Genomic DNA, 23,926 nt, shown 5'->3' on the forward strand with positions numbered 1-23,926 from the left:
CCACATTCAGGAGTGCAGGAGACATTTTACAGGTTACCTTTTTCAAAAGCATTATCTGTTTGAAACTGTTTAAGGATTTGGAGATAAATCTACTGAAAATGATGAGTTCTAAGGAAGACAGTATAAAAGCTTTAGCTTTTTGTATCCAGGCTGTGTGCTCATTGAAAAGCACGACTAAAAATCCTCAAGAATTCAGTACTTGCACACAGATGAGAAGCAAACTAAACAAAAACAATTTCAGCAAAAATAACCTCTGCACTGCAAAGCACTGAGTCTGAATTTAGACCCACATGAAAAACAGCAGTAAATTGTTGATGTTCCACTATAGCTAAAGAAATCATGACTTTTCAAGTAGGAAGCTGAGTATATGCCCTTATTTACTTTACTTTGCACTCAGTGTTTTATTTTGCACTTATTTTTACCTTGCATATGGCAAATAACAAAAATTAAAGAAAGGGTTTAAAAATGTGCATATAGCATCTACTTGTATATCATAAAAAAGACATTTTAATTAGGTCCTAAAACCTGACATTTTAATTTGGTCCTATGTCTTCTGAAACTTACTCGCACAGCTGTGCTGGATGAGTTATAATCAATGGGACAGAAGTGCTACCTCACATGCACCTTCACACTTTTATGAGAAGTTAAGTAGCTTAGGTAGATATAAAAAACCCATAAAAATCAGACCAGTGTTTAAAGCAAATAAAATTTGGTACATACTGTTCCGTGAACTGCAGCAACTACAGCTGGATATGTCTGCATTTCATTGTTGTCAGATCAAGTTAGTGCTTTTAAATACATTTTTATTGCAATGTGCTACCATCAAACCATGTTTACAGTAAATAGAACTCATGAGCTGATGATTTTGGAGAAAAGAGCCTTTACAATATGAAAAGTATTAAGTCAATAAGTGCTCATTTTCAAGGACACAATTATATATTTGTGGGATAGGGATTTGTTAAAGGCTTACTGCTCTTTGATGAACGTTTTCTGTACACTTATGTTTTGCTGTACTATTGTCTTTGTCATCCATGGAGCATATGATCCTGTTTCCTGAGTGTAAAGCAAGCTTCACAGGTTGGCACTGCAAATATTTTGCTCATGAATCACAGAGATTCAGTCGCAGAAAACCATAGAACTGCTATTACCCAAATGCTAATATAAAATAAATGTTTGTATTACACAGTCATTACCACAGCAAGCAGCACACAAACATGCTTAATTTGAATGAAGCAACACTTCCAGGGTATCCTCCTTTTTTCTGCCTTTCCTCTTCAAATACAAAGATCTCTGGTGCAGAGTATATTCCCATTTATATTTATATATCACCTGTAACAGTGAATTTTAGGTAAGCCTAGTGGACATTGCCATTAAGGTCAACACCAGGGAGCATGAAATGAAGTGACTGCATATGCTGTTATGCAGCACCACCTCAGGTGTATCACAGCTTGCTCTAACATCCATTTAAGTAAATGGGATAACTCATATTAATTTTAATGAGCCTTGCATCAGACCCTTGAAAACCAACAACCTGTCTGATATATTTGCATAAGTAATTTGTCTAGTAAATGTAATAAAAATGGTGGACCTATTAACTGTAGCTAAAAGAGGTCAAAAATAACTCCCTCCAATAGATTTCATTAGACAAGAGTATAAATTAATTATGGGTCCAATCCAGTGCATTAATTAATTTGAAATAGATGTCAGTCCTCAATTTCAGTTCAGTAAACATCAGATCAGGGCATGAAATCAACCCATTCAAGGTGGCTGCAAGGAAACAAACTTGTTACAAAAATTAATTGGACTAAAACTATACAAATACTTTAACAATCTTTCCATGTGTTTTTATCCATTACAATAAAGCTCCTGCTGTTTATTTCCAAGCTTGTAAAAAGCCAAAAAGAAAAAGGGGGAAAACTAGTCTGGCCAATTGAACCTTCAAGTCTCTACCCATCATGAGAAGACAGAGGTATGGGGCAAGGTAGAAAGGATCCCAGAGACCCCATGACAAAGTCAGAATTAAAAGAAACAGAACATGGCCCAATGACTTCAGAGTTCTATAAGTCTGCCCAGAATTTATTTTAAATGTTCACAGTTTGCTAACATGCAAACATAATGGAAAACAGACAGGTTTACTGCCAGTAAAGTCAAGCTATGATTTAGTCTTCACTCAGAGAACTACTGCTTCTGGCTGGAACACACTACCTGTGACAGGAATATGACAATATTTGCCATATTTCTGCTAAGAATATTCTGGGGAATGCTAGCTGTGCCTACTAATGTCATGGATTTGTTGGTTTGTTTATTTATTAGGAGCAATGTCAGACTGGAGAAGCTGTGAAACTTTAGTCTTCGACAAAATGAAGCAGATATAATTTCTGAGATAAATCTGAGCTGAAGATTTACTCTTATTGAGGAGCTGAGTAGGTTTTACATAAGGAAGAGTCTGAGAATTTTCTGCTCTTTAAGATGGTATCATGACACCAAATAATTTCATTCAAATATTATTTCTCTCCATCCCTCCAAGGAAATGTGTTGATTTTTATGAATGAAGTTAGCAAGGAAAAATATCATCTGTGTGATTTGAAGTTTTCTGTTGTAAACAGATGGGGTTTGGAGGTTCAATATTAATGAAACTATTTTAATACACTATTAATAAGTCTTAAAAATTTTAATTTCCCAAAAGGCATGAGCTTGCTTCAGAAGATTTTAGTATTCTGGACAAGTTATAAGAAGGCAGAGAGCAACTGAAGTTTTTGGACACAGATAGTATAATTATTAATTTAAACATACACAACATAATTGCATTTAGGAATTGCCAATAATTATCCTAGTTTATACAATGCAATTATCTTATCCTGAAATTACTTCCAGTTCCTTTTCTGTGAAATCCACAAAAAGTTTTGGCTTTTGACACTGGCTAGGTCTGTGCACGGGAAGGTACAAGAACAGGCTGAAGAAGCTCTCTAAGGTACTATGCCTTGGATCACAATTTTTTGTCTTTAAAAATGCATAAATGCCCTATCTCTGCCAAGCAACACGGATTTAAAGCATATAGTGATTGGTTTCAGGGAAATGCTAATTGACTAAAGAACCTATTCACAAATTTCCCTGATATCTCCAGTCCTCTATTACTACTCATTCTGCTTTCCTCTTCCTTTCCTTTGCTTCTGCGAGCAACCTCCCCCGACAACTTCTCTCATGATTCATCTCCTACCCTTGAGGAAAGAAACTCCGTGAGTTCCTTTTTTCTCTCTCCCTGAGAAAGAAACTCCATGTGAGAGAGATTTCTGCTTCACTGCAAGCGTGAGAAGACAAGCTAACAGTGATTCCCCTGGCTCTGCAACTTAAAGAAATCAGAAGTTAAGTCTCCTCTACAGTGTTTTTCCCCATGATCTAACACTGTAGTATTAGCAGTTTAGGCAGCTAACCATTCCAGTATTTCCAGCACTTGGGCTCTGGGAGTTTCAGAGAAGGATCATACACTGTCTAAGGTTTTGTCAGATGAGTCCTGTTCTGCTGCAGAATTTTCTGTGCTGCTTCATGCATGGGCACACATGGACACACTTGCACACACACACAGACACACAGATTCACACACATGGAGACACACACGGACACATGGACACGTACACATTCTCACCCCTCAGACAGATTCTCTCTGCATTATGCAGCTATTTTTTTGCACAAAGCTCAAGCAATCACCCACTCTACTTTTTGGGTTGTTGTCTCTTAATTAGATAAAAATGTAATTTATGCTTTTCTTGTGAAATGGGATCTACTAAAAGTGCTGGAGAGCATATAAAATTATGTGCAAATGGCTGGCTTCTAAGCTGTTTAATTTTACTAACTCGCCTGCTGCGCTTCTGTCATGGGTAACCCAGACTGTCATTGTAGTTCATATTGATCTCTTATTGTCTCTTTAAACCCCAGCACATCCAGAACCAGAATTGTGGGGCAGCTGGGACATTCTGGTCCCTTTAGAAGGCCAGGGCACCCAAGGTGACTCCCTTCTTTGCCTGGTGGAGTTTGCTGAAGGTGGATGTTGCCCTTTTGGTAGGGCTGCTTTGGGTAGGTTTCTGGGCTTGCCACTGTAGCAACTCGGAAGAACAGCATTTTGCAATTAGAAACCATCTTTAGAGTGAATCTTGCAACTTCCATAGGCGGTGAAGTTTGAGCTGGTCCCATGGGGCTGGCTCACCCTGTGTCAGCACAGACAGTGGATACAGCAGTGGACCAGGGGCACCAGCTCCAGCAGAGTGCAGTGGGGGCAGGAGGAGGCGGTGGGCAGCAGAGCTGACCCCACACACTCTGGTGGATCCTCATCTGCCACTAGAGCATCTCTGTAAGCTGCCACCTTCCCAGGAGGGTTCTTTTTGTGGGTCATCATTTCTCCCATTGCCTCCCAGACCACGGGCCACCTGGACAGAACCACCTTGGGTAGAGAACTGGCACCATTTTCCCTCTGTCTTTCAACATACATGGGAACCATCTTGGGAAGGGTATTTCTGGCATTTTGGGTCTCTCTTTGCTCCTGTGGTGTTCCTGAGATTTAGCAACTTTGTATCTAGTGGCTATTTATTGGAAGCTTCTTTTTCTGCCTTTTGCTGTTCCACTTGTAGGTAAATGGCATTTTTTCACTTAAATCCACTAGTGTTCGTTCCTTACTGGTGGAAAGGGATTGGTTAAGACTAAGGGGATGTAACTCATTTTAGAGTCTCCTATTTAAATTGCTCTAATCAAGGCAACTTATCTCTAGTCTGTCATTTTAGGGTCTGCACAGCAGAAGAATTTTTGGCTGAATCATATTTTGCATTTTAGATTAATTCAGGATTTTTTATTTTTTTTAGTCTGAAAACAATAATGGTTTGGACATTTCCAAACTACTACTCAAAATTACAGAAGCACTTTTTTTTACTCCATCTTCTTTTTACTTGTCAGGTAGATAACATTATGCAATAAGAAGTAGTTATGAAGGTAGTTTTCAAATACTTTTCAAATATTTGGACACCAGAATTATATATTGTTTAGAAAAACTCTTCAACAAGATAAGAAATTCTGCATTCAAAGATATATCTGAAAATTTTTCACAGAGAACCAAAAATAATCAATTATGTCTCATCTTTGTATTGGAAAAAGAAAAGAGAGCTCTGAGAAAAATAGTAGTCAATAATGTGGCTAAAGATTACGTCTTTACATATAAACACACAGACACTGATTTGAAGCATATGGAACTCTGTGGCAGGAAAAGCAGCAGAGGTTTATAAACAATCAGGATTCGAAGAATGTATTTCATGAAGCAGGGATAAAATAGGGAGTAAAAAGTCTCAATATGTGTTTGAGCACTGGAACAGCTCCCCAGGGCAGTGGTGGCAGCACCAGCCTGACAGAGCTCAAGGAGCGCTTGGACGATGCTGTCGGGCACATTGCGTGACCCTTGGGGATGGCTCTGTGCAGAACAAGGAATTGAACTCAATAATCCTTGTGGGTCACTTCCTACTCAGGATATTCTGTCATTCTATGAATATATGTTGTGAGAAACAAATTATCACTAGGCAAGATGTTAGTATTTCCACACATATATACTTTTGCTCTATGGTTTCTTATCTAAAATCACAAGGGGATTCACTTCTAAAGAAATGCTGTTCCCATTTTTTTTCTGAAAATTAGATACCTTCAAGTTACCACATACCATCTAAAATTATAGTGTTTTAGACTAATACTGATTTTGGAAACCTCATCTCATTGTCAGGTGATTATCTACACAGATTTTTTTTTACCACTTTCTTTCTTTCTGCTATCTAGCTATTCAGAAATTGTTTTCAGAGTCACTATTCTTTTATTAACTTATTCAATGAAAAAGTATTAGATTCTATCTTCATTCTGCTATGTTCAAATATAAACAGTCATAAACAGAGTTTAAGGTAGATGCCAGTGATAATGTTCATTTTCTTTCACCTTGAACAAAGAGAATGGCCTATAGCTCTGGTCCTTTGGGACACCTTCCTTCTCATCTTGAGGCTTGAACCTGCACCTATCACAAATTTTTGGTATGACATTGCATATATTCTGCTGTTGTTTGGAAGTCAATCCAAATTATCTTACTCTGAAGGAACTTCAGGTTTGGGTTTATAGCATGCATCTATTGAGAGATTTGAAACTGCTTTATGGAGATATCCTAAGAAAATCCTGCCCCCCACACAAAAGAGTGAATCACCAAGGTTGAAATAAAGATTTCATAAATTTCAAGGCCTAAATGAGAAAGCACTAAAGCTTTTCTATTCATGAATATAAGACTAGATTCATATAAGCAGCAGCAGCATGTAATTTAATTTCTGAATATTAAAAATTTCCCTGATGTTAAAAGGAGAACAGATAAGTTCAAAGGGAAAGAAAAACCTTGAGGATCATTATTCTGAGACTACATATGGCTCAGGAAGACTGAATTACAAATAGCTGCCAATGGGAAATATATTAGGGGTAAAACAGTGTGTATAGCTCTCCTTTTCTTATACTCTTTCCCTGACATCCATAACTGTTGGAGACAAGTTATATTTCTAGATGAACTTTTTTTCTTACTTACTGTGGCTGACCAGAAATTCTGAGTGTATCTATCTTAAATTTGATTGAATATAATTTCTTTTGTCACACAGTTTTTGGAATATCATTTCTCCTAGAAAATAAGGAAAGATGATCTAAATGGATGGATGTTGCTATATCTCATGATTGTCTTATAATGGTTCAAACAAATAGAAAATACAATTTTTGGAGGTTAGGTTTTAGGGTGCTGGGATGCCTTTGTATGCATTTTTAAAAATATCCTTTGGCTTGAATGTAGAGCTAAAACCTGTCTTATAATTCACAGATTCTGATTTGTTTCTTCTATTTATTTTTTCACAGCAAGATAAAGCTTGCTCAGTATAAGGATTATACACAACCTTTACAGAAGGTTTAGTTTGTGCTTTGCTACACAGCAGTGGGGAGACTTGGAAGAATTATGACATTTCAAAGCGAATGTTTCACCTAAGTGAAAGCTGCCAACAATCACTGAAAATTTTACTGTATTTCAGGTCCTAAGAAGTAAATCTGACCCTTTTGTTGCTAACCTGTGTGGTGAAGTCAAGATTTATGACAACATCAGAAAAAAGCCCTGACCCATTGCATCTGGGAAGTAACACTTCCTATATTCACAATTCCACCATGGTCAGACGACACAGAGTTAGAGATGGCATGTCCTGTCTGTGCTGGATGTTTTGCACTATTTGAATTGCCCTTTTATCTCCAATGTATCCTTACATAATAGTATGTTCTACTGGAAACAAATCTTTCAGGTGAAAGGAAAGCTGCAGTGGGATGTGGTGGGAAATTTGTAACAATGACAGTCCTTTCTCATGTACTAAGTTTATGGGCTAAAGAGACAGGTTTTGAAAAATATTTTATAAAGAAGGAATGTATGAAAAAAGAGCTAAGAAGTAAAAAGGATTTTAAAATAAAATTATCAAAGTTGATAAAAAGTTGTTCACAAATCAGAAGAAAGAAAATACTTCAGATACTGTGACCAGCTATGGGAAATAAACTATGCAACAAACATAGACTAAAAACAGTAACTAAAAAAGAGAGAATTATAAAGAAAGGTGAAGTAGAAGAATAGAAACAGAAGCATTAATCCAGATTAATTTTATTCAAATTAATTCTTTCAGTAAGAAATATTAATACTGAATTGGTGATAAGCATGACTGATGGTGAAAAAGCAAATACTGTTTTCTCAAATACTCTGCAGCCTCAGGCCCCACATGATATTTGCACTCATTTTTTTACCAAAAATTCATTCCAAATATTCATTTAAAAGTGTCAACACTATTCTTTTTGAATAAACCAAAATTATTTTAGCAATTAGTTAAAGTAGTACAATTTAGAGGTAGAAATTCCCAAAGAGTTGCAGCTAAATAGAGCCTAGCAGGTAATTGTACTGCATAAAAGACCTGGAGCATCATTCAGTGCTGACTTTGTACTGAGATTTACCTTCTTTCAGTAGATCTCCACAAGCACAAATATTTCACTTGGGTGATCTCTAGAGAACATAACAAAATATATTTACTATTTATTTGTTTCTTGAGAATACTGCTCCAATATGTAGAAGTGCTATTTAACCAAATTAAACCAAATTTGTCCATCTGGTTCATTTCTCTAGTAAACTAATGAGTAGCAAAAATGGTATTCTGATTTTTATCAGCAGAATAAAGTTTGGTCATTGGGCATCTTTGGGTTAATGCTAGGATTTAAATTAGATGTAGCAATAATTTTTAGAATTTCTGTAATGCCTCTTATTTCAGCTCAGCTAGAAAATACTATGAGAAAGACATTAATGAACATAAAACCCAATTCAATACTTTGGAATTTTTGTTCCATTTGAAACTAGAAATAAAAATGTTTTGTAACTTATATTTTGAAAAAATTAAGACAGAAATAAAATTTTGTGTTTTTTAAAATCAAGCTGTTATTTACAAATTTGAAGAAGATAGTAACAACTAATTAACAAATAAATTCTTTGGTCCCTAGGATGTAAAATAAGATCTTCACACAACTTCATCAGCAGAAAGTTATGAACCTTGAAAGTGGTACAAATATATCTCATTCAGCAGCTAATTCTGAACTAGATTCAGTGCCACTGACAGCTCCCCCTGCATTAGCATCAGCAGAAAGATACTTCTGCAGTAGTCCTAGCTTGACCTAGCACTACCTTAACAGCACCTTGCTTAAAGGTTCAGAAATATTCTTGGATATCTAGGAACTGTCATGGCTAATATGAACTGACTACTTAAAAACATAAAACCCACAACTGTATTAGAGCTGCTGGCAATGCTTTATTACTTAGAGCTCCCAACCTGCTAAATTGTGATTGCTTCCATTTAGAACATGTTGCCTCTGGAAACTCAAAGTAATTAAAGACAAGCTGAAATATAATAATACAGAGAGGGGAAAAAGATGTGCTGTAGTGTAGCTATCTTCTGAAAGGAAGACAACAATACAAAACCTGCACTGCAGGTAATACACTTTTCTTTGAACTACGTCTTTGAATAAACATAATGAGCAACAATCAAAGCAGGACTGACAGTGGATTAGGTAAACTTTCCCATTGATTCTGTTTCAGAAAAATGTTCTTGCTCAAATATCTACATGACAGTGCTTTTATACTGTTGGAAGGTAATATCTTCAAATTTTCACATCTGAATATTTAAGCAGTTCTCTAGCAACAACAGTTAGTAAAAAACTGTGCCTCCTCCAAAGTAGCTTTTTTTCAGGAACAGTATTAAAAATTCAGTGGAAGGTTCTTTTTTTCCCTAAATTGCTGTGGTTTTGTGTATTACATGGATTTTATGTAATTCTCTTGCCTCTTCACAAGCTCTAGCAGGCAAGCAAGGATTATTAAGACAGGACTCTTCCAAGGATGGTATGAAGCCAATCTTAAGTAACAGCATCTAGATATAGTTTTTTGTCTGGAGAGAAGATAATCTATCAAGTTGCAGTTTATGCAGGTAGATAAGGCATGAGTTTTTTGACTAATTCAACCAACTGTAAATAACCAATATAACTCCAACAAATTTTCCTTGGGCCAAATTTATGATATATGACGTTTGTAAGAGCAACAGATTGTGTGATACAAGTTAGATACTTTGACGTGTTCTACAACTGGAAAATCTCTGGAGAAAAATAATGTCATTAGAAAATGTTGCTCCATTAAAATTAATTTATTTCTATAGTTATGATTATTTCAGAATTACAGGTACTTAAAATACATAATTTGAAAATTTGCTTATTATGTTATACTATGCATGAAACTGCCCTAGTAATCCTTAAGATATGGCTAAAAAAGGTGATTAACATAATATGGGTAGAACAAATGCCTGTTTATGCACATAGTCTGAAGCTCATTGAATTACATTCCAAAATATTATTTGCCTGAGCCTATTTAAAGAAAGTAAACAAAACTCTCATTGAGATTGAGCCTGAACAAATGTCACCCGTGTGAACATATTATTTCTCTTGAAGCTTTAATCAGCATGTGTTTAATTCCTCCAGAAGGTGCTTATCAGAATGACAATAATAATAGAAATAGTTTCTTGAACAGTGTGACACCTAGGTAATACACAGGCTGTCCTATCTGAACAACAAGAGCTGTATTAATAAAAAGAAAGGTTATCAAAGAAGATTTTTCTAACATTCGTATTGTTATTTATCTAACAATCACAATTCCTAGTTGCCCCTTAGTCATTAATTTCTGCTGATATTTCTATCAGAATCTGTATTTGTATAAATACTGTTCATTTTCTTCTGATATGGTATCATATCCTACATTTTGTTTTCAGAGTAAACCACTGCTTTTCTCACAGAAAAAAACAGGGCATTTTAAGACCTTAGAATAATTTTTCTACATAGATCAAAAACTTGTGTAGAAGAAGTGAGTTTGTAAATACTCAAAGAAAATATTAGCGAGGGAAATGTTGTGCACAGTGTTATTTTATGAAGAGCTCAAAGATTAAAAAACCTAACAACTTTCTTTGAAAATAATTGTGAACTACTTTGATACTTATAAAAGTCTTTGATCCCAAACTAATGTCTTCTCTGACTTTTTTCATACAGAAGAAAACCAATATAGTGGAAGGGCAGTAGATTCATCTCAACTGTGGTTCAGCTCCTCAATGCCAGTAATATTCTGAATTGCTATAATTATTTGTATGTTCAACTTCTAGCTAAAACACAAAACTGTTGTCTATAAACCATAAGAAAAAGAAAATATGCCAGATTTTGTGACTGCGATATACATTGAAATACAAAATGCCACAATTTTCCTTGCCCTCTGAAAAGAGAGCATGCATGATATACAATTGTGTAATAGCATACCTCCATTAATGCATTCTGGGGTGAAAGAAATATCATCAAGAGCAAATTCTGTGGGTTGACTCCATCCCACTTCAGCTTCAAAGGCAACTCTGAAATGGCTGTTACTGGAGAGAACTACACTTCCATACATCCATTTGTTTTCTTCATTTCTACTAGAAGACCACATAAGGATATCCATTCCATGTTCTTCAACTGTGTAGATCTGTTGATGACAGAAATAAATCTATATTAAGGAGCAGGAGTGCAGCTTGGGAGAGTAGCACAGCCCAAGTGCAGCAAGCACGTCCCTGTTTGGGCAGTACTGACCCTCCTAGATATGGTTCAGATACACTTCATATTTGTGATGGCCAAATGTTACTGAATATTTTTGCTAATGCTAGTTCAGCTTCAAATATAAAGTTACTGTGAAAATAATAAAAATAAAAAAACCCAAAACCAACAGCTAACCCAATCATTAATTGCAAAACCTACAAACAGTCTCAGCCTGACATACCGGAGATAATGAGCAAAGACTTAACCCCAAATTCATTTAAAAATTGAAGAAAAACTGAAAGACTGAGAAGGCTCTTGAGCTATTCTTTCATCTCTAAATGGTGACCTCCCTATAGTTAGACTGAGTGAAGATTTTAGAGGTATGAATTAAAGACTTGGCAACGAGGGATTTAAATCCGTTATCTGGTACTAGCAATTTATAGCATGGACTTTGAGAGAGTCACAGAAAGTTATTGCAAACATATTTAGCAAAGATATGAATAAAAATACATAAATATTTAAATACCAAAAGCAATAAGTATAGCAATGAATGAAGTCCCAATTAACAAACAACTAGTGAATTTATGCCAAGAACATGAAACTGGAAAACACAGAGGTATTTGCTTTTCCCACTCAGGTGTTATAAAATCCTTGTACAATCTGACCAGGTCAAAAAAAAAAAAAAAAAAAAAAAAAAAAAAAAAAAAAAAGAACTGGAGAAAAGAAAGAAAGCATATTCTAACCATTCAAGATGGTAACTATTTCTTTAAGGGACTGAATATTATAATCACTATCCATCCTCTTCTCATCATTTTTAGAAACATAATTCTCTTAAACTAATTTTCCAGGGACCTTTAGGCTCATGACGCCAACTGAATGCCCCGGTTTAATAATGGAAGAGAAATCCCAAGGCCCAAGAAAGTTATACTTCAGCCCATGCTAATTATCTGTATAATTCAGTAAGCTTGATTCTCCCAGTCCACCTGGTGGGACAAATAAGCTAAAAACCCAAATGGGACCCCAAATCCCACATAATTTGTAGAACTTGGCGTATTGATTAAAATATCTATGATGCCTGAAAACTCTTGCAAGTTATTTTAATTTTGGAGCAAGGGAGCAAGAAAGAATACTGACATAGAGTAACTCAAATCAGGACCAAATTTTGTCAAGCCTGATCTTTGCTTACAGGACTGTGTAATAGCAATATCTTGTCACTGTCTTCCTAAAAGCACGCCTCTTGCAGGGCTAAAATGACAGGTGCTGAGAAGAAATAGATCAACCCATACAATAAAATTTAAAACTGTGTGTAACAGTTTTTCACATTACCGGGCTCTGAGGTCTTAATACGTTGAAACCCTTGATTAGAGAAACCCCTCATGTGAGGTTAGGACAGTGTGAAACACCTGTGTGTGTCTCTGGAACCATTCACTATTTCACCAACCATGAAATATGACAATCTTGATGATCTGGAATTTTACAGCATCTAACAATGTTAGCATGGCTTTAGCTATAAGCAGTGATATTTACTTTTGGAAGGTAAATATTGAGGTAATATCCATTTCAGTATATCTCATTGCTGAGTCTCACAGTGGCACAAATAGCTATTGGGAAAAGGGGAAGAATCCAAAACATTTGAAGATAATACTAGCATCTTTCTTGCAGGATACTTAAAGATTGTCACATTCTTTGCCAGATTTTTTTTTTTTCCAGTTCTTTTGGTCAGGTTAGTAGGAGAATTTTCTCATACTAAAAGTTTCAAGGCACAGTAATTGAACAGGTCTATGTACAGAGAAATTTCATTGTGTCCATACAAAGCCTGGTCTCAGGTGCAGCAAGGACCCATTCTGTGCACGTTCAGATCAACCCTGCAGCTAAAGCATAAACCAATAATAAACAACAGGAATAACAATAAACCAGTCAGGAATCCTGCTGTGTGTCCACTGGCCAGTGGGTCTGGAATGGCAACAAGTAAGTCTGGGTCATAAGTGTGACATTTTGATGACATCAGCTCCTGTTCACATAGATGCAAAGTCATTTTACATGCCTTGTCTTTCTTTCCTTTGAGACTTAACTTGCATTTACCATAGAGTAAGGGTATGCCGATATGTAATTACTAATGGATTAATTAACACGTTACGGTAATTTATGTGACTCTGCCCTCAGTTAGACTAAAGTTTAAACCTGGTGTATAACAATCACATAGGTAATTGGGGAAACTGATATCATTTAGTGTAAATCTCTAAACTGGTACATTGGTGTCCGAATTCAGGACATCCCTCTGGGAGTCTGGGGTTTCCGGGACCCTTGCCAGAGGGCTCGGAGACCCTAACACGCAGCCCAGAACACCAGTGGGTTCGATTACGAACCATGGAGCAAATTGCCCCCTTTACATGAAGAGATAAAAGCCATGGCAGTTTAGATAGTGTAAAAATAAAGTACTCACAGAGTGTAAATGTAAGTTTTAGGATTTTTGGTATAGGGGGTTCTGGGGACAAGATGGAGGGATTTGGGTGTGTCTAGCCTTTCTTCTTCTTCTTCTCTACCTCCATCTTGACTGGTGATGTTGGCACTTTTAGATTGGTCTAGAGTAGAAACCCACTGTCTAATATAGATGATAGGAAATTGGAAAATAATTGTAAATATTGTACACCTAGTTTGTATTATATAAAGATAACACTGCCCTGGGGGCAGGCGGAGTGCCTCTGACTGTCCTGCTGAACGAATCTCAGCTGGACAGGGAGAAAATTTTATAGATAAGATGCAATAAACAACCTTGAGACTGAGAAATGAAGAGCCCTGACTCCCTCCTCAAGCGACCGGCTGGGAAAAGAGACTTTCGAACTTTTCTCGGGGTCACTCTGACCAGCTAGAGAGAGAGACCCCGACACATTGGAAATCTCAGTTGAGCTGAGAACAGTTCTGTTTCATTTTTTATGTACCTTCCTGGGGTAATGCTTCAATCCCTCTACTTGCTAAAGTACTCCTGAATACCTGAGTTCTCCAAACCTTTTTATATCCTCAACTATTCCATGCAAGAGTCTGTGTTCTTAAATGTCTTCTAAAAAAAGTTAGATGAAATTTCTGAAAGAATAACATGTAACTGAAAATGCATGCTAAGTCAAATGAGATTAAAGGAGAGTTCAGAAAAATAGGATGCTCAAGGACTCTGTTCCTTTAGCAGGGGATACAGGTCTTATTTTCTCTGAGGCTGTGTCCAGTGAAAGTGAAGAAACATAATATCTTCTCTCCTGGGGCTACCCATGACACTCAGTGTTTGAGCATCTTACGGACCAGGAAGTACATCAAGTGTATACAAGACTTTTGCTGACCTGTGTAGACACATGCAGCACATGAAAAGTCAAGCAAATTTTCATGGAAAAGATCTCCCTAGAGCCCTGGGAGGGTACAACTCTGTGGTGCAAATACCTCCAGCACCACCTTTCTGCACAGCATCCTATCTAAAGCGTGCAGGCTAGCCTGGTAGTGAAAACAACTTAAGATGTGCAAGAGAAAAAAGCTGGTAAGATGAATCCCTCTATATGGTATGTAAGGGAAGAAAAGCAACCACCGAACAAAAACCAAGCAAAAAAAAAAAAAAAAAAAAAAAAAAACCCACCAAAACCCCAAACCACAAAACCTTCAAAACAACCAAACAACAAGTTGTAGCAAAATCCCACTGAACAACTCTGTATTTATAAGTCTGATAAGATTGTTCTGCAGCCTAATACTAGGATCTAGCTGATCCACAGAGAACAACATTCTTTAGAAAATCCTATTTACTGCCTTAAAGTCATGACTTAGTTCTAATTCTCCACAGAATATCCTGTGTGTTATAAACTTCTGAATTATTTTTCAGCTTCTATTTCATTTTGAGAATATGGAAAGTACTTTTTAAGGTCATAAAATATGAACTATTTTCTATTTGTTAATCAGCATTTACAACTCATGGCTATCCTGTACCTTCATCCTGACTTTTCAATATGATATATTATCTTGCCTGAATCTAGCAGTTGGAATGCTGGAAGGTACTACATTCCACCTGAATTGTCTAATAGATAAGAAACCAATGCAGGTCTGAAGGGTGAATAATAAGAGATGTATTCTCCCACCATTGACAACTTAGATTCTTTAATTGCCAGCTGAGGAAACAGGAAAATCTTGAGAAAGAGAACCTGTATTTTCACTTCATTAGGCACCAGAGACTCGTGTCAGCTGAGGAAAATTTCCATTGACTCCAGTGAATAATGATGCTAGGTTTTCTGCTTTCCTTCCTTAAGATCATGCTTTTGAACTCTTCATGTTCCTCAGCAGTCATGATCACATGTCTTCCTTGGACCGAAGTCTCACCAGAGACAGACTGAAATTGTTTCTAAGTCCACAAATCAGATAACAAAATTGTATCATATTTCATTGTCCCAATGGAGAAGCACTTAAAAATTCACTTACTTCTTTTCTCTTTATTCCCCTAAACCACTATTTGAAGTAATAAAAATTTTGCCTAAATATTAGTTTAAAGTAATAAAATATTTGGGGTTTTTTGAGTAAAAGTGACCTGTCTTATGCCAAAATTTATTACAAATCAGTTTTTTTAGTATGAACAAATGTAAAGGCAGAAAACTGATATATTAGCTATACTATCACATCAGGAGTTAATTTCAGTTTTAATTCTCCACTGTATGAGTATGGCAGACTCCTGAGGTAAGCAGGCAAAGAAGCATAATAAACACTGAGTGTTTTCAGTCTAACTGACAGATGATCAATAGAATTTCCACTGGGAAGAAACAGATGTGAAAACCACATTCATTTTTTGCTGAAACTCTTCTACTTCACCATTAAATTCAACAAAGTAGTCATAAGAATGCAAAGAGAAATGTGAGGTTTTTTTAAATTTACATTTGCAGCATAATGCAGCAACATTTGTTAGTATTAAGAGGTATTTTTGTCCAGAACATATTGATTGATATATTAGACCAGGCTTGTATTTAGTGTGGATAACTCCCTTTTCAAAGACTCTTGTCAAATACTTCTAAGGAAAGCTAGTGGGTTTGTTCTTAGTCATTACAAAGCAATTTTCTTCTCCTGTTGATTAATGATTGATTGAAGTCCTGAAGCAGGAGTATTCAGATTTCTTTTGAATAGCATCCATTCTACGTTAATGGAAGAGTTGCTGTAAACATTGTCTTTCTAAATATAATAATAATAGACCAGACTTTTGGTTTCCCTATGAACAAATTACAGAGTTTAGGACAATGGAAATGTGCATTGTGAATACAGAGTGGAAGCATTTTAAGTTCCTTTTCCCCTTTCCTCAGTGACTAGTTCCTTTTCTGAGTAAGAATAGGATTGTTCCTGTAACTTTCCACTATTTTGTGTAGTTCTACCACGTCTATTTCCTATACCAATACAATGTTCATTTTAATCTTTCTTTTACTGATTCCTTGTATGCCATTTTAATCACACATCTCAGTATGTCCTATATCTGCAATCCTTTTATTTTTTTTTAAATTCAGACTCGACTAGACAGCTGTCTTTAAGATAAGAACTATATCAGCTTTTGTACTGATGTTATTATATTCTGGCACATTATTCAAACTTCCTATAACAGTTTGACTTCTTTCACCTCCAGTGCAAACTGAAAAAAAAAAAATCTTTACAGAGCTGTTGTTTCAGAAGTTTTGGGCTGTTGATTTTATTGCTTTTCTTTTTTGTTCTTTTTAGGCTTTTTCCTTTTTCACTTGAATGGGTACAGTTAATTTACATTCTTGATTTAATAACAGCAACAGTTGATACTAAATAGCTTATTAGTTTGATAGAATAGAGCAAAATGTCCACAGAGGTAAATTGATTCTGTGATGAGGTGATATTCCTTGCTGAGTGCCTCAATCTGTTGTGAATAGGTTTCTAAGTAAAGAGTACATGTAGCAAAGCCATAAACAGGGAACTTTATTTGCATGTGGGAGTAAGACAATTCTTTATGAAATTGAGGCAATTAGAGGAAATTAAACTAGTATTCTGAAGAAGAAAAAGTCCAATTAAAAAGCAGGCTCTGGCTGTCTGCCTGCTAACTCACACACAGGCCACACACATCTACTTATTCACAAATGCTAAGTGCTCTGTGATGCTTGAAAACATTCAAAAGCTCCTTCAAAGGATCTCATCATCAATCTTGCATGCTGTAAGGTCCAGGATACTTGAATTTAAACAGATAGTTAATCATAGATAATCTCACAGTATTTCAGCTATCAACAGGTCAAAAAAAGAAATTTATGTTTGCTTTTTACTACTGCTTATATGAACTTCATGAAATACAGCTTTTTTTTAATCAATAAGTAAATTTACAGCAATACTCAGAGTAATAAACTAGGTGCTAGAGATAAAATTGATATGTAAATTCCATCCTGAAAAAATTACTAAAAATGAAAAGAAAAAAAAAAAAGGTGGAATGAAGGATAACATTATCCTTGGGCTGGATGCAAGGAGAAGAAAGTGGAAAGTTTACCAGTGGCACAAGTTGCCCCTAGAGGCTGAGTAGTCTCCATTTATGGACATTTTCAAGACTGGGTAAATTTGTGATCTACCCAGCATCATCTCGTAGCTGACTCTGCTTGGAGCTGGGGGTTGGATGAGAGACCACCTGAGGCCCTTCCAGCCTAATTGCACTACAATCCCATGGAGCAGTGCTATGATTATCTTTTCCAGTGGAGAAAACAGGGGTAAAAAATTCCCGACTTAATTCAATGTCCAAGACTACAAAAATATTCTTGTTCACTTTTAGCATAGACTAGCTTATATTCTGTACTGACTAAAAAAATTAACATTACCCGTATTTTCAAAATTTAACAAACCCCTCAGATAGGAGTTTTTCTCAGGTCACTTAAAAAGGAACTGTGCAGCATATTTGTACAGTGAGTCACATGAAGTGAGCTGTTTGCCAAGGGGTCACATCCCTTCTTGGGCTGTTACTGGATGACTTAACAACCAAAAGTGTACTTGTTAAGGATGCTTGGGAAAGAGCAAGAAGACAGCTTCATAGAAACTTGGGGCATAATTGTTAAGTACAGTTAAATACCTTATTTCCAATTGTTTTAATAAAACACCTTTCACTCACAGTTGCATTAATATTTTCAAGTCACAATTTTAACCACTAAACATTAGAAATTGTCTCTCTTTTATGTTAGGGTGAATTCTGCAGAGAACTGTGCTGGTACTGGGTAGGTTTTAGCATGCTAGTCAAATGTGCAGTGTTAATTCTTACACATGTAGTGAAAAGACTTCAAGTGGAATGAAACCTAAAGCAGAACTGTGACTTGATCTTGTCAGGAGAAGATTTGTGTAGTGGCAGTAGGTTGTGATGAGGTTTTGTTAATATAAATTCCTGAAATTTCGCTAATCCTAGACACAAAAATGCAAATAGTACTAAAGCAAGTATTATTATGCCATAATGTAGTAGAAGGACTTTTACCTTTAAGACTCCTGTTTGCCTAGAGGGAAACATCCAGAACCAGAAGCGAACTCTACAGATCCCAAGACTAGGTGGGAAGAATTTGGTTGTTATTATCTTTGCTCTGTTTCCTTCCTTCTGGGAGGATGAGTTGACGTACAAAAATCTCTGTCCTTTACCTTAAAAAAAAAAAAAAAAAAAAAAAAGAAGATAAACATTTAGAGTTTTTCAATAATATTTTGTGCTTTGCTTTAGCTTATAAGCATTTTTATAAACATAGATGCTACTATATCTTTTTTCTTTTTGCCACATACATGTATACCATACCATACTTGTATGGCAATCTTCCTTGCTAATGCTTTGTGTATTTCACAGAATTTCAGAATAGTTTGGGTTAGAAGGGCCCTAAAAAATCATTTAGTTCCAGCCCCATGCCATGGACAGGGATGCCACTCTCTGCTTCAGGCTTCTCAGAACACATCCAGGCTGGCCTTGAACACTTCCAAGGATGGGGCATCCACAGCGTCTGCACAAATTTTTTCCAGTGTCTCACTGCCTTCTGAGTAAAGAATTTCTGTCTAATTTCCTAGTTTCTAATCTAAGTCTCTCCTCTTTTAGTATAAAAAGATGTTACTTGTCCTAGATGTCCCTTGTGCTAAAGAGAATCATAGAATAACTGGACTTGGAAGAGATGCACAAGGATCATCACAGTCCAGCTGCTGGCCCTGCAGAGGACACCCCAAGTGTCACACCATGTGTGAGAGCAATGTCCAAATGACTCTTGAGCTCTGTCAGGCTGGTGCTGTGGCCACTTCCTTGGGGAGCTGTTCCTGTGCCCAACCACACTCAGGGTGAAGAACCTTTTCCTAATATCCAACCTAAACCTGATGGACTGATAGATATTTCAAAGTATTACAGGCTGTTGGCAATTCTGGCAAGCAATTCCTCTGTAGTTAGTGTGAGTATAACTTGCCTGGGTAATTTAAAAGTAAATTACAAATCTGGATAATTTTGTAAACACTTTGCTCTAATTTTGTTTTCCTTTTCCTTCACTTTTTATTAACTGTGTTTTTCTTACAATTGCTGGGTAATTTCACAGAAACAAAGAACTAATTAAATGAGAGAAACTGAAATAAAAAAACACACACAATCTCCTTAAAAAGCCAGGGGCTAGTGGTTGTTTTGTTATCTCATTGCATCAAAGTAACAGCAAGGAAGCAAGTCAAACTACTTATTTGCAAGAAACAGCTTGCCTGGAACAGCTGCAGTGGTTTCTACCTCTACCTTGTCTGTTCAGTCCCTTTCCCAGAGGAATGTAAATTCCAGATTTACAGCCTGCGACATAAAGTGGTAGGAATGTCTGCAAAAAGCTGTGATTTGTGGTAGATAAGCAGTTCCCTCATGATCAGGTGAGCAGTTCTGGCAGCAGGTACAGGATAAAGGAAAAGGGAGGATAAACGAGTTGGACAGAAGTGGCTACAGCCACTCATGATAAGGCGTTTCTATGGATTTTGAAAACATAAAATTTAAAAAAAAGTCAAAACCTGGAGATGATGCTGTTCACAAGCCCAAGAGAAAAACAGTAAAAACATTGATACTTCTGGAGTAGATATTAACTGTATTTTGCTGATTAGATGGAAATTAAGATAGGGATTCAAACCATCAAGTCTTCTGGAAAGAAAGTTAACTACTTCTTAAATAGAGATTGGTACGTTTGTGATGGAAATTAATATCCCACCCAGATATATTGTATAATATGAAGAATATTAATTTAATCTTTATTATATAAATATTTTTTATTATTTATGTAATACAATATATAATTATGCTCACTACATAACAGAGATTACTGTAATTGCCTATCAATTTATTTCTTTCTCCTGACAATAAACAGGCATCGTGGTAGCAGTTTGTCAGAAATATTTTGGGAAGAACTTCTATAATAACATTTTTTCTGGCAAGCCAATGTCAGGGAGGCAAGTTAAATCAAGGTAAGAGCCTCAAGCATTTCACACACAGCCCCACGCTTTGCTCCTCATCCTGCATATGGTTGCATGGTTTTATGAAATTCATTAGGATGGGAGCACTCTTCAGGAAAAGTAGATTATTTAAAATATTGACAAGGAGAAGAGTATTACTATAGCCAGTTAAATTTCATCAGAGGATTCATCTTTTAATGGCAAAAGCTGGCATTATGTAGCTGAAATTTGTTATTGGAGTTGAATACAAAGGAATAGCATCTTTTCAGTTGCATGAGACCTAAAATGATTATCTAGTCCAACTGGCTTATCAGTTCAGATAAAACATGTTGCTTAGGGCATTGCCCGAATGCCTCCTAAACACTGAAAGGCTGGGGGCACTGAGCACCTCTAGGAAGCCTGATTCTTCCAATGTTTGGCCTCCCCATTGGTAAAGAAATGCTTCCTTATGTCCAGTCTGAACCTTTCCTGGCACAGCTTTGAACCATTCCCATGTATCAGCTGATCACACTGAGATGTGCTGCTGTCTTTGCACTGATCTACATTTTTTCTGGGCTTTATTTAAAATTCTGTGAATATTTCATTTTCCCAGAAGTGATCTAGTACATATGGCAATACCTGGTGTGTGGTCAGTATGAGGATGTGTTTGCCCTGTGACAGCACTGTTGCTAATATTCCAGTCAAAATCATCAGTAGTGTCTTGTGTTAATCCACATGCAGTTGTCCACTCTTGATCTTGTGTTTCAAAGTTACAGCTTCCAGGAATACTTGTGTAGTAACCTGAAAATACAGCAGAAAGTCAATTGTCATCCCAGCTCTACATAAAGGTGCTATAGTGTGCACACTAAAAATGGAAATGAAAAGGACTCTGTATGGCTAACACTGTGATTCCCTGAATTTCATGCATGGACATAATATATGATAGTTAATGAGGAAAGGAAAAACTCATTCTTCACTTTAAGAGCAGGTATAAACTTTATTACAGATGAAAGCCCATGAGAAACCAAGGACTTCACCAAATTTAGTTCACATCCAAGGTAAATGGAAAGAATGATTTCCAGACAATAAGCTAGCAAAACTGGACTGCCCTTCCATAGTGGCATTTTCATAAGCATATGTTGGCCTTGTGAACATTATATCTGATGGCAGCTTTATGATGAGGTGTATGTTGTAGTGATTAGGACATTCTGACAAAATTCAGGAGGTCTGAATTAAACTGCTCACTTCTAACTCTGCTGCTTCAGTTTACTTTGGAAAGGTAATTAATCAATAAAATGATATAAATGGTGTGGTACAGATGAATCAAATAGCACCGCAATCTCTTCTGTTGGCTCCAAAACATCTTTTCCTTAGTTATAAAGCAGAGGCAGCTACACAATTGCAGAGTGTGACTGTGGACAACACGTGTGAGAAGACCTCAGAAAAATGTTACAAACTATTAAAGATCACAATCAGCCATGCATTTTACATACAGGTCTGGCTGTGACTGTTCAGAATAGGTTTGAGGATTTAGACTATATTCCTTTAAATATTCTGCAATATAAAAATATAACTATTTATGTATAATGGTCTGGGTATAAAGGATATAGATAAAGATAATGGATTTAATTACCTCCTATTATTCCGTTTTGTTTTTTTTTTTCCTGTTTTCTACTTTGATGCTAAAAGAAAAACTGAGGCCATTCTTTATGAAAATATCATTGTCATAAAACTGCTTATGACCAAAACCTGCACACACCCTGTAACCCCGTGGACTTTTGTTCTCTGAAAAAAAAATATGTCATTTTTGTTAAATGCATAAGACAAATATCTTAAAAGATGTATAATTTTGATTCAATATAGGTTTTTCACTGGATCCAAATCCTGTATGCTAGGGGGAGAACTTGCACTGTCCTGTAATGTAGTTACTGCACTGCAAGGACTGAAGTGTCTCTCCTAAGCACAGATCTGCATTGGCAGTGTATTACAAACATCATGTAAGCCTAATAAAGGCCTAACTCCAACAATAACCTCACACACAGGACAAACAAAGGGAACCCATTATTTAAAAAAAGAAAGTACATTTTCTTGTTCATCTCTAACAAGATCAAAGTCCAAATCCATTTAGGATTTACACTAGTCATAATAGAATACCTGACTTCAAGTTTTTTACCCTAATATATTAGCAGTGCATTCAGAAGGCAATGGTTAATAAATATTTATGAACAGTAGTTACTTGGTGGACAAAGTCATGTGAGCCATCTGCACCTGCTGGCTGGTTTTTTTTTTTTTTTTAATGGGTAAGCATACCCTATTTAGAAACCAGTAGAAGAAAATTGCTCCATTTATTGGAAAAATTGCTTTTATTTCAATAATTCAAGCACTCTTCTAGTTGATTCATCAACACTGAGATTTGCTATTAATCAAATCTGTCTGTATAGCTGGCTGCAATTCATGAAAATTGAAACTGCTTTCATGGGTGGTTTTTTCACCTTGGTACTTCCAGCAGCATACTGAAAGAGAATCAAAATTTTGCAAGATTGCCTGACTGGACTGAATGAAACATAGAGTAAGTAATTACCACCAGTTTATTAAAAAAAGTCCACCAGCCTACGTGGATGCAGTTTTTTTCATACAGGTTCTGTTGTAAATCCTGCATACAGGAATTGCTGCTGAGTAGATTATGGTCCATTTACTTCTTTGGAATTACACTTGTATAGAACTATAGTAGAATGTGAAATAAGCTCAGACCTTGAGCTCTGTGCAAAGGAGAAAACTGCAGACAAATGTGGCCAGAACCACTTGAGATGGGACAGGATAGGCTATGAAGAGATTTCTCTGTGCCTGTTATACTTTCTTTTCTGATTAAGCAACTCCTGTTGTCTTTTCATTTAAAAAATCAGGTTTCCATACCTAGGAGGCATTATGTGCCCTTTAATGTTGTTTATTTCCATCTATAAGATATATGCTCAGGGAAAAAATGTGTTTCTCTAAATATAAGACATAATTTGTTGGGACTAAAATGGAGCTGACAGGGAAATATTATACCTGGGGCTTATCTGAGTATTCTGAATGCCAGATTATTGTATCTCTGCATTACACTTCGGTAGAGACAGCAAGACAAAAGACTGATGAAAATATTTTGATGTATTTACAGCCTTTCCATCAACAAAAAAAAAGATATTTCTATCTATTTTTTTTAAAGTGAATATCAGCAATTATTTTTTTCTCCCCTTGGAAAAGCTTTTCTTCAGTATACCAAAGACTGGGTTCTTTACTGTGCTTCAAGATAATTTATGGCCTGAAATTTTTCAATCAATTATCTGACTAAGAAAGGAGTCCTTCCAGAAAACACAGAACACCCTCCCCCAAG

General features: G+C 36.2%; 1 protein-coding gene across 1 annotated transcript in view; it reads right to left on the minus strand.

Moving 5' to 3' along the window:
• Positions 1-23,926, minus strand: part of MALRD1 (MAM and LDL receptor class A domain containing 1) — a 235,075-nt gene that overhangs the window by 54,166 nt on the left and 156,983 nt on the right. Inside the window, exons 30-32 of the mRNA XM_059869616.1 lie at positions 21,193-21,354; positions 18,617-18,774; positions 10,903-11,104 (exon numbers count right to left, since the gene is read on the minus strand). Of these exons, the coding sequence (XP_059725599.1) occupies positions 10,903-11,104; positions 18,617-18,774; positions 21,193-21,354 (522 nt within the window). The remainder of the gene's footprint in view (positions 1-10,902; positions 11,105-18,616; positions 18,775-21,192; positions 21,355-23,926) is intronic.

The sequence above is a fragment of the Haemorhous mexicanus genome, chromosome 1 (genome assembly GCF_027477595.1).
Source record: "Haemorhous mexicanus isolate bHaeMex1 chromosome 1, bHaeMex1.pri, whole genome shotgun sequence".
Lineage (NCBI taxonomy): Eukaryota > Metazoa > Chordata > Aves > Passeriformes > Fringillidae > Haemorhous > Haemorhous mexicanus.